A 12,148-nucleotide genomic window follows, 5' to 3' on the forward strand; every position below is an offset into this window, starting at 1 on the left:
TTTCAACCATCAATGGCATTTTATTTTGGAAGTTTCTATGTATTACATAGGTATTAACTTCCTTCCTCTCCTGCTTCTCCCCACAAAATCCAGAAAATTATTTTTATACATAAACAACTGAACATATAAAAATCTTGGACCTAATTTCTCTAAAGTCTTGGGTTAAAAGAACTTGAGTGGCGCTTCTCCTTTCTGAGAGTACTACTTCTTAAGGAGGATTCATGGTCTGTCCTTTGCTCACTACAGATTTCTCCTCTTCTCTGGGAAAAAATGGTGAATGCTTCTGCTTCCTTTTAATAAATTAATTTCTTGATTATTATACATTATTATTATTCCCCACCTGACACCTTCTTAGAAACTTGATTGTTGGATGTGTTTTTCATTTGGCAAAAATTCAATGTGGCTTTGCGTGGGATGTCTGAAGTGTCAGAAACAGCACTGTTGATGTTCTGGTTTTGAGAGGGAAAATATATATAGAGATGCATACATTCCCTAGAAGAACAAATGTAAAAGACTGAAATAGGGCGTGCACAGAGCTAAGAGGGCTGATAGACACTACTTGGTTTGGAATTCTGTGGCTGTCAGCCATCAAGGACTGCAGTGTAGGCCAGAATATAAATCTCCTTAGGAAGAAGTTTGGTTAGGCAAAACCACTGAGAAATGACAGTGTCTGCTACATTGTTTGAAGTATATCAGAGCAGACATGCACAAGAAGCAGCATTATGGTTCATGTAGAGTAAGTAGTCACCTATCGATAAACAGGGGCATTTGTGCAAATGCTCTGGCAACGTAGGCACTGGGGGAAGAGAAAAGAAGCATCCTATGAAAATGTACTTCCATCTCTAACTCACCCAAGACGCCAGGCTTCCTAAGCTTCATGATTTGCAAAGCCAAAATGAAATTTAGCATTACATGTCATTCTATGTCATCTAGAAGCTGGTTCACTGGGGCCATCTCAGAAGAGCTGCTCAAGAGGGTAGCAAGTCTACCCAGAAGGGTATGCCTTAATGATCTTCACATCGTCCACAGGGCGGTCCTGGGAGTTTGTTTCTACCATTCCCACGCGATTCACCATTCCTATGCCCTGGCACACTCGGCCAAAAATGGTGTGTTTGCCATCGAGCCACTGGGTGGGGGCGAGTGTCACAAAGAACTGGCTGCCATTGGTGTCTGGCCCCGCATTGGCCATTGCGAGAATTCCAGCCCCTGGTGGGAAAAAGGAAGACAGGAAAGAGTATAAATAACCCCACAGGTCCAGTGTAGAGCTGCTGCCCCATCCTAGGGATGAAAAAGCAGCCAGGACTTTGTTCTGGCCTCTGTCCAGACCCAGACAACCCCTCAGGGCAGGCTCTCTGCCCTGTACAAAGACCATCACTACACTACTCTGGCGACTTCATCTTCCTCATCCTCACCTATTCCCCAGCCTTGACCCCTGATGCTCACTAACTGTGGACCATGTTCCTGACTGCCCTCAAAAACCCAGCAAGGTTTCCTGTTTCTTTGAGGACACTTTTGATATCCTGTGACCTTTAACAAGTAGTTAGAGTCTAGAATACACCGACCAGTGCTCTGAATTGCTCAGAACTTTGTGAGAGGTGCCGCTTTCTCTAATCCACCAGGGCACTTCGTGGCGCCATGGCTGGGCAGCTATCTGGCACCATGCCACGGTGTCAGGCATTCACCTTGAATCATGGCCAAAAGAGTGAGCTTTTAAAATCCCCGTTCCTACCCAGTCCAGCCAAATTATACACTTACCCGTGAATTTCAAGTCTGGATGAAGTTCATCTTCAAACTGTTTGCCATAGATAGATGCACCACCTCGACCTGCCCGATTAGAAGATGATACATATGAATCAGCCAGTCACACATTCTATCTCACAGCAAGAATGATGGCCCAGGGTCAAAGGATTTCTCAGAGTAGAGGAAAGGAAAAGGCAGTGACACCTACCCCACTGCTAGGTATATTGCAACTACAGAATCTAGCACTAATAGCACATTCAAATCATTGGTTTCAATCCGATAAGACTTTTCTTTTCAAAATAACGCTATTTTTTCCTGCACATTAAAATAATACATGTTCACTATCAAAAAGGTAGAAAACAAAGAACATTATCAAAAGAACATTAAAATCCTCTGTAACCTAACCATCTAGAGATAACCACCATTCATAATCTGATGTGTTAAGAGGTTTCTTGATTTTTAACATTTTTATGAGTATTTTAGACATGAGTGCCCCAAGTCCTAACCCTGTGCCCATCACAGACATTGCTAATCAATCAGTATTCTTCCCTGCTGAGCTAGATTTGCCTCTGAATGTTATCAACCCAGAACTCAGGCAGCTATTATTAATTAATCAGTAATAGCCCAAGAGTTGAAACCTATTTGCCACCCTTAACCTAGGTGATGGAAAATAAAATTCATTTAAGTTAAAGCTATCCAGCTGAAGGAGAAATAACTGGTAAGTGGCAATGTGGCAGAAAGGGACATTACAGTAGGCAGAGTCCACTGAGAGGTGAGGCAGTACATCATAAAGAGAAAACAGGGCCAGGTGTGGTGGCTCGCATCTAAAATCTCAGCACTTTGGGAAGCTGAGGTGGGAGGACTGCTTGAGGCCAGGAGTTTGAGCTGGGCAACAGAGCGAGACCCTGGCTCCACAAAATTTTTTTTTTTTTTTTTTTTTTTTTAGAGATGGGGTCTCGCTACGTTGCCCAGGCTGGTCTCAAACCCCTGGCGTCAAGCAATCCTCCCTCCTTGGCTTCCCAAGTGCTGGGATTATAGGCGTGAACCACTGCACCTGGCTCACAAAAAAATTTTAAAATTCAGCCAGATGTGGTAGCACATGCCTGTGGTCCCAGCTCCTTGGGAGGCTGAAGCAGGAGGACTGCTTTGAGCCCAAGAGTTTGAGGTTATGGTGAGCTATGATCACGTCACTGTACTCCAGTCTAGGCAAGAGGCAAAACCTTGACTCTAAATAAATGAATACGGGGAAAATGAAGAAACATGGGATTGGGAATTATTTGTTAGCAGCATCACCACCAAATGTTATTTATATTATGCCCACAAGAGCAGGGTGCTGGGCTGGATACCCTAAGCTCAGGCAGGTTTTGCTCTAAGAGCAAAAGGATGTAAGTTAGGCCAGGTGCGGTGGCTCATGCCTGTAATCCCAGCACATTGGGAAGCCAAGGCAGGTGGATCACGACGTCAGGAATTCGAGACCAGCCTGGCCAACATAGTGAAACCCCCGTCTCTACTAAAAATACAAAAAAAAATTAGCCAGGCATGGTGGCACACACCTGTAGTCCCAGCTACTTGGGAGGCTGAGGCAGGAGAATTGCTTGAACCCAGTAGGTGGAGGTTGCAGTGAGCCGAGATCATGCCATTGCACTCCAGCCTGGGTGACAGAGCAAGACTGTCTCAGAAAAAAAAAAAAAAGGATGTAAGTTAAACATGGTTTTCTCATAGGAAAACATGTCAAAACAGGAGGCAACTTTCCTAACCAATACTAATCAATTACATAGTCAATCATATGCCTTACTGAACTACGTTGGTTTCTCCAACTTGAACAGTCACGACAAAACAGCCTAGAACAAAGTTAACACTGGATTGGTACTCTGCTTGCCCCGCAGCCCAGTGCTGGCAGCTCACTTCCTCTACTGCCTGCTATAAAAGTAGCACCAAGTCCACCCCCAAGGCCCCTGGGCATGGCTAAGGTGTTTCCATGGTAAAAATCCTTTGCTTTACCTTTTAGTCGGCTTCACCACAGGGAGCCTGTCACAGCCCCCGTTTCCTTTCCGGAAGAAAACACTGTTCTCATGCAAAGAGGAATGGGGGTGAATCCTAACAGACGAGGGGAAACCTCCCACTTGGCCCAGGCTACCTATGCTTCTGGAAAAATACTGAACCATACTAAACTGTGTAAAACTCATTCCAAAAATTCCAACCTGTCAGTATACTTCCAAACAGCAATTATATAACCAATACGTTCCCTCTGACTTGATCCTCCCCTTTGCTTGGTCCTTTGGCAACCACTAGAGTCAAGGTTCCTGGCTGGGGTTACCAGAGACTAGAGAGGGAGAGGGCTGTGGGGCTAGACGCCACAGAGGCCAGGCTCTGCGCGCAGGACTTGAGTGAGCAAGCTAAGGATTCAGTTCAGTAGTGCTCTGTCAGTCTGTGGCCTGAGCTTCAAAGTGTGGTCCCTGCAACCTGAGGGCTGCCAGAACAAAACCCCCAGGACTCTGCCCTCTAGGAATGGAAAACTATCACATAAACATCACCACAAACAAGAAGTGCATTAAGGAATAGGTCAGTCAAGAGTCACAGATGGGCTGGGTACGGCAGCTCACACTTGTAATTCCAGCACTTTGGGAGGCCAAGGCAGGCAGATCATGAGGTCAGGAGTTTGAGACCAGCCTGACCAACATGGTGAAACCCCATCGCTAATAAAAATACAAAAATTAGCCAGGCGTGGTGGCACATGCCTGTAATCCCAGCTACTTGGGAGGCTGAGGCAGGAGAATCGTTTGAACCCGGGAGGCAGAGGTTGCAGTGAGCTGAGATCGCGCCACTGCACTCCAGCCTAGGCAACAGAGTGAGACTCTGTCTCAAAAAAAAAAAAAAAAAAAAAAAAAAAAAAGTCACAGATGAAGTGGGAATCAGAGGATACAGGAGGAAAGAGCATGGAGATCCCCTTTACTCAATAGGCAGAGTTTTCATAGTATCTTACTCATAATATGTTATCTTTTCATAACCCAATTCAACTCAGTAGGGTTTGCAGCAAAATGTCAGAAAAACAAATCATTCTAATTCAAACATTCCTCTGGGCACGCGGAATAAGTGAGAGGTGGCAGAGGGACAGAGAATGATTAAAGAGTTCTCCAGTGCAGAGCATACTACTCAGATGTCAATTATCAGTTAGAAAGCCAACAATTTGGAAGCTTTGCAGGTTCTGTGCCTGGTCTAGCACAGACACAATGAAGATAGGCACAGACCTGTTTTCTAGTGTGTGTGTGTGTGTGTGTGTTTTTTTTTTTTTTTTTTTTTTTTGAGACAGAATCTCACTCTATCACCAGGCTGGAGTGCAGTGGTGCGATCTCGGCTCACTGCAACTTCCGCCTCCCAGGTTCAAGCGATTCTCCTGCCTCAGCCTCCTGAGTAACTGGGACTACAGGCGCCCGCCACCACGCCCGGCTAATTTTTGTATTTTTAGTAGAGACGGGGTTTCACCATGTTGGCCAGGATGGTCTCAATCTTGACCTCGTGATCTGCCAGCCTCGGCCTCCCAAATGCTGGGATTACAGGCGTGAGCCACCACGCCCGGCCAAGACCTGTTTTCTAACCTTTGATTACAGGTTAGAAAAGAACCTTCAAGATTCTTTTCTGGCCAGGTGCAAGTGGCTCACACCTATAATCCCAACACTTTGGGAGGCTGAAGGGGGCGGATCTCTTAAGCCCAGGAGTTGAGACCAGCCTAAGCAACATGGTGAAACCCATCTCTACAAAAATTAGCCAGGCGTGGTGGTGCGTGCCTGCAGTCCCAGCTACAGGTACTCAGGTGGCTGAGGTGGGAGGATCACTCAAGCCCAGGAGGTCGAGGCTAGAGTGAGCTGTGATTGCGCCATTGCACTCCTGTCTGTCTCCAAAAAAAAGATTCTTTTCCTCTTCTGTCCTCTGTCCTCTCTTGGGATCATTTATTCAATGTATTTATTTCAGACACGCAAACATACAAAGAATAATATGACCAACATCTATGACCACCTCCACCCCCAAGAAATAAACTATTGCAAATCCAGCTAAGACCCCACGCACACACCCCACTGCATCTCTCCCCACCACTCATTCTCCTAAGAATCACATTTTCCTCTCAGGTAAACACTATTCTGACAAGAATTTGGCATTTCCATGCATTTTCTTTTTTACTACACATATATGTATCCCTAAAAAAAAAAAAAGTATTGCTGTTTTGCATGTTTTTAAGCTTACATAAGTGGTATTACACTTTATATATACTCAACACTGTTTGAGAGACTCATCCACTTTGTTCCAGGCAGGTCTCTGTACTGTTCACCTCACTGTATGACCATAATGCTCTGTCTTATCTTTTCTGGTGTTGATATTGAGGATCTTTCCAATGTTTTGGCTATTATCGACCATGCTATAAAAACTATTCTTATACCGTCTCCGAAACTCAAGTGCAAGAGCTCTCGGGGGCCGATACCTCACAGGGGATACATAGGGTCATAGTTTGAGTACTTCATCATTGCTAGATTTTTCTAAATGCCTTATTGAAAAGGAGGAACCAACATGCACCCCACCCCGCAGCACTCTCACTCTTACTGCTCTAGGTCCTTCTGTCAGTCTGAGAAGTGTGAGACCTCTTGTGGTGTTTTAAACTGCATTTCTCTGAAGTTTGGCATAATTTCATGTTTACTGGCTTATTTAGCTTGTCCCCTCTGTGAACGGCCACTCAGTGGTATGACGTTTTGGAATTGATACATACAGTCATCCCTTGGTATACTCAGGGGATTGGTTCCAGGATCCCTGTGACACCAAAATCCCTGCACGCTCAAGTCCTGCTGTGGGCCCTGAGAAAACTGTATGGACCTCCATGGTTCAAACCCATGTTGGTCAAGGCTCAACTGTATACTATGGATACTAATCCTCTGTCAGTGAATGTTTTGCAAATACCTTCTCCCAGTTAACTTTTTTCACTCTTTTAATGGGATCTTCCAATGAACAGAACCTTTGCAGTTAAAATTCCTTAACCTTCTTCTTTATGATCTGTGTTCTTTTTTTTTTTATTATTATTCCTTTTTTTTTTCTGAGAGAGAGTTTCGCTCTTGTGGCCCAGGCTGGAGTGCAATGGTGCCATCTTGGATCACCGCAACCTCCGCCTCCCAGGTTTAAGCAATTCTCCTGCCTCAGCCTCCCGAGTAGATGGGATTACAGGCATGCACCACCATGCCTGGCTAATTTTGTATTTTTGGTAGAGATGGGGTTTCTCCATGTTGGTCAGGCTGGCCTCAAACTCCTGACCTCAGGTGATCCGCCTGCCTCGGCCTCAAAGTGCTGGGATTACAGGTGTGAGCCACCGTGCCTGGCCTGTGTTGTTTCTTAAAAACAAAACACAAAAAACCCTTTTCTCACCCCTGTGACTCCTGTGATGTCCCTTCCTCCTCCTCTTAGTCACTGTGGAAACCTGTCAACATGATGTCTAAGGCATGGGACATGCAGTGTCTTATACCAAGATGACCATACTTGGTGCTACTTGTCCCCGCCCCTCCCACCCCACAGTTGATGGGACAATAGATTAATATCCAGCCCCACAGATGGGCAGTGGCCTATAAGGAGATCCAGTGGGGCACTTGACACCTTGACACCAGAGGGCAACTGACCAATCAAAGCCTCTCTTCTGGCAAGAGCGCCTCTAACAGACACTGTCCGTCAGTAGTCTCCTGAGCATCCCCAGCCTCCTCCTCCACAGCCTGCCTCAACCTCAGAGACAAAAAAGGCAGGTGCTGACAAGTCCATTTTGCAGACAGGTGTGGCCAGATGACCCAGTTGTGACTTACTGATACAAACAGAAGTCGCTGAGTCAAGCTTCTGAGAAAGCTACAGCTTTCCTGATAAAAAGGGACAAACACACTCTTTTGTCCTTCATCTACAGCTCTTTCCCATTTTCCTTCTTTGAAAGTAGGGTGATGCCAGAACAGCAGCAGCCATCTTGGAACCATAAGACTAACAAGTTCAAGACCAAAGGCCAACACATTACGAATGAAGTGGGGAAAAATATGGCAAGCCTAGATCCCTGACAACTCTTCTGGGCCGGTGAAGAGATGACAATAACTGCTCACTTCCAGACGTTCTGTTGTGTAAGAAAAAACAGCCTGTGGGATTAGGTTTTCTGTTACTTGTAGCCAAAAAGCACTGCTACCTGACACAAACACTTTGTTAATATACCAGATGGAAACAATGCCACAGTCCTCCAAGGGGCTTTGTGGTTCTGAAGATGCTGTCTTCTCTTTCTCACTTGCCTTTGGGGTCAGAGATGTCTGGATTCCAGTTCTGACCCACCAATTACTGTTTAACCTTAATCAAGACACTTTCTCTCCAAGCCTCAGTTCCCCTGTCTGCAAAATGGGAGTAGCAGTAACACCTATGTCTCACAGGCTTGTTATGAGAATTAAATGAGACAGCATATGGAAGCCATTTAGTGTGTAACATGAGGCAAACACACAGTAGTGTCAGTGATGAAGAGCCCCTTTAACTGAGGTAACCCGAGCATTTTCTCTGAGAAGCTGCTGGTCATGATTCAAAGTGCCACCTTGGGAGGCAGCCTGCCTGGGTTTATTCAGTTCCTCTGTGCTCGAATTTCCACCACTCCCTCGCTGCTGCTCACTCTTTGAGGAGAGCCTTGCTTCTTATTTCACTGAGAAGGAATTATCAGAAGAGAACTTTCACATGCTCTCACCACCAAAGCCCCTTCCCTTCCTACACCTCTACCCACCTCCCTTCCCTAAGACGCTGTGTGAATAAGCTGTCCATGACTGTCCTACCACCACGTACCCAATCCCGCTCACCTTTAAAGAGCTCAGCAACTACAACCTCCCTGCCTCCAGTAGACCAATTTTTCTTTCTAATGGATCATTCCTGTCAGCATTTAAACGTGTGATTGATATTTCCTATTTTAAAAAACAAAACTCTATTTCCAAGTATCCTCCTATTTCTCTACATCCCTTCACAGAAAAACTCCTTGAAAAAGCTGTCAACACCCAGTGTCTCCACTTCTCCCCATTCTGGCTTGAACATGCTCCATTCAGACTTTTGCCCCTCATCGCTCTGCTGAAACTGCTCTTGTCAAGGTCGCCAGTGACCTCCACGTGGTTATACCCAGTGGTCAATCCTCAGCGCTCACTTTACTTGATCCACACTCAATGTCCCCTTCTGCTTGAGCTACTGTCTTCCTTTGGCTTCCACGACTCCACATTCTCCTGGTGTTCCTCACTGCTCACTGGCAGCTGCTCCTCCTCCGCCCCTCTGCTTTCACAGGTGTTACTCAGGCCTGCGCTGCTGTGTGAAGACCTTCCTTTCCAAACCTGGCTCCCTGCCCCTTTATCTTTCACAGGTGTTACCCAATAAACCTCTATCTTGGTGTTTGCTTCCCAGAGGACCAGAACTAACACAGCTGCTGTCACCCTAGTTCAAATGACAAACATCTCCAGCTTGATTAGGAATAAAAGCTTCCCACTGGTCTCCTTGCTTCCAGCCTTGCCTCCCTCTTTCCCCACCCTCTCTATTCTTCACATTGTAGCCGGAGGGATCCTTTTCAAACAAGCCTAATCGCAGCACTCCCCTGCTTGACACCCTCCATCAATACTGCATCACTCTGAGAACAAAATCCACAATCCTCACCACAGCTTACAACACCCCCCACGATTGGGCACTCTGCTACTCTCTGAGCTATCTCCTGCCACTCTCTCAGGTGTTCCAGCTACACTGGCCCCTGTGCCGTTTCCTGCCAGGCACACTCTGGTCTAAGGCCTCTGGCTGCTGTTCTCTTTGGAGTGCCCTTGGCCTGGACGGTCTCATGGATCACCACTTCATTTCATTCAGAACTACGTTCAAATGCTCTCAGAGAGGTTCCCCTAATCACACTCTCCAAACCAGCACTTCCCTCACCCTCTAGCCTAGTGGTTCTCAACGGGGAGTGATTTTGACCCCTGGCGACAGTGGGCAATGTCTGGAGACAATTTGGGTTGTCACACTGAGTAGTTCTATCAGTATCAAGCAGTTAGAAGCCAGCATGAAGCTAACCATCCTTCAATGCACAGGACAGCACCCCCTCCAACAAAGAATCATCCAGCTCTAAATGTCAATAGTGCCTACGTTGAGAAATCCCGTTCCATCCCAACAGTACATTCTTTTTTCCATATCATCTGCCATCCCTGAGAGTATATTATGTATGTACTTTTTCATTCTCCGTCTCTCACCAGAATGAGAGCTCCGCGAAGGCTTTCTTATTCACTGTTGCATCCCCAGCTTTTAGAAGAGTGCCTGGCCTACAGAAGGAGTCTAATAGGTATTTGTTAAATGAATTAACAATCAAAAAAAATAACAGTCACATTTGTTTGAGCTCCCACTTTGTGTCAAGCCCATGCTAACCACTGTACCAACATCAGCTCATTTACTACTCACAACCAGCCTAAGAGGTGCATGTAACCACACTCCCGACAGGTGAGCTGGCTCAGCAGGGTAAGGCAACTCCTCTACATTTAGTAAGTGTTCATGTGAAGCACAAGGCAAGCCCAAGCTCCACAGTCCTGCTCTCCACCCTGAACCAAACTGTCTTGCCATAGTCCACAGCTGGACGAAATTTCCTCAGATTTTTCTTATCCCAGACTCAAGAGTCCCAAATGGTCCCTGAGTCATGTTCAATCAAATCTGAACTCCTCTGTCTAGGAGTCTCCATTAACTGGCCCCAAACTGCTCCTTACTGTCCCCTAAACAGGCAGTTCGGAGATCTGTAAATTTTACAGGGGCCTTTGAATCACATTTGATGCATTTGTTCTGGGTGTGGAGAGGTGGCTGGGTGATGTCACAAGAGCCAGTCTGGAGTGGAAGATGTGACACCTGGGGTGGCGGGCTCCCTCCCTGCCCCTGCATGCCTCTGTCACTCCTGCCCTGTACCCACCCTTCTTCCTAAATTCAAAATGCTCTTCCCTCTATTTCCCAAGACCCATCTTGCATACGCCTCCTTCCCATCCTAATCTCATTCCATTGTGCTTTTTCCCTTATTATGAATTACTCCAACCTATATTATATACATAATCCACACCATACTATCATACATTTGCATATTTATATTATCCCATTCTAGTTGTTTCTTATAATTAATAGTTTGTTTCCTGGCAGGGCAGGGAACTGCAAAGAAAAAGAAAATGCCTTGGCTTTTAATGCTTAAGTGCTTCTCCCAGGCCTTAGAATAGCACAGGATACCCAGCAGACTCTTGGCAAATACTCATCAAATGAATAAAATTAACAGAGCTTGCTGTTCAACACGTTACATTTCAGGTGTTCCTGGGGCTACCAAGAGGAGAGATGAAATCAAAGTGAGAGTGACGCACAGGATAATCAGCATATAATTAATCACAGCAATCACAGCAGCTGGTGAGCACTGTGAGGCCAAGTGCAGAGCAGGAAGAGCTAAAGGAAGAACTTGACAGGATGTTATGTCTTACAGAGAGGAGAGAAAGGTTAGTAGAAACAGATAAAAGACACTCAGAGAGCTGAGGAAAGAGCCTCTATAGTTATTATAATATGGGAAAGCTGAAGGTAAAAAAAATGGTTTAAAATGAAATGAAGCAGGAAGTCTAAGGGTATTTGAATTGACAAGGCATCTGGCAAAGATGTATTACAAGAAAGCATGTGGAAAGAATGGTTCCACAGTAGTCAGACTGAGGGACAGCTGGGAATGGAAGTGGTACATCAAGTTGCTGAAGAGCCCAGGATGTCATTTGCTGCCCATCTGAGATGTTTAGCAAAAAACGTGTTACCTAATCAGCTAGAAAATATGAAGTAGTGACCCAGGAGAGCCTAACTCCTGCTTGCCTTCCACCACAGACCTGCCAACAGGCTGCTCAATCATTCATTATACTTGAGGCTGGGTGCAGTTATTTGAAGATCTTTTGAGTGATTCAATTTCATTAAAATTACACCATGGAAATGTGACATTATGAAGGATCATGAACCAACTACAGAAATATAGAAAAGCTCTGGCATGAGCAACTCACACCTGAGTCACTTCCAATGCTTGTACCCTAATCATGGACTCTCAGTTCACTGGTATTAAGAATTAAAATTTATTTCATAACAACAGGAGGGGGAGAGAGGAAGAAGACAGGAGAGAAGTACATCGAAGTACCGACGGAACCTTTTCAGACAAAGAAAGTAGAATGAAGCAGGACTAGACTCTGCCTCCCTGTTGTGCCAAACCCCTATTGACTCCAATGGGGATGGCATCAGGTTCAATAGGCCGAAGAGACCTAATGCCAGCAAACGAGACATGGGGTTTTATTGGGGACTTACATACAGGGGAGAGAGTCCAATAGTGGCGGAGAACCACAATGGCTTGCAAAAAGCATGAAGTTTATAT

At 45.6% G+C, this 12,148-nt stretch overlaps 1 protein-coding gene across 1 annotated transcript in view; it reads right to left on the reverse strand.

Annotated features, from left to right (window-relative positions):
* PPIL1 (peptidylprolyl isomerase like 1) overlaps window positions 1–12,148 on the reverse strand; it is a 20,153-nt gene continuing 8,005 nt past the window's right edge. The window contains exons 3-4 of the mRNA XM_054491080.2: window positions 1,756–1,824; window positions 1–1,206 (exon numbers count right to left, since the gene is read on the reverse strand). Of these exons, the coding sequence (XP_054347055.1) occupies window positions 986–1,206; window positions 1,756–1,824 (290 nt within the window). The 3' untranslated portion in view covers window positions 1–985. The remainder of the gene's footprint in view (window positions 1,207–1,755; window positions 1,825–12,148) is intronic.

The sequence above is a fragment of the Pongo pygmaeus genome, chromosome 5, assembly GCF_028885625.2.
Source record: "Pongo pygmaeus isolate AG05252 chromosome 5, NHGRI_mPonPyg2-v2.0_pri, whole genome shotgun sequence".
Lineage (NCBI taxonomy): Eukaryota > Metazoa > Chordata > Mammalia > Primates > Hominidae > Pongo > Pongo pygmaeus.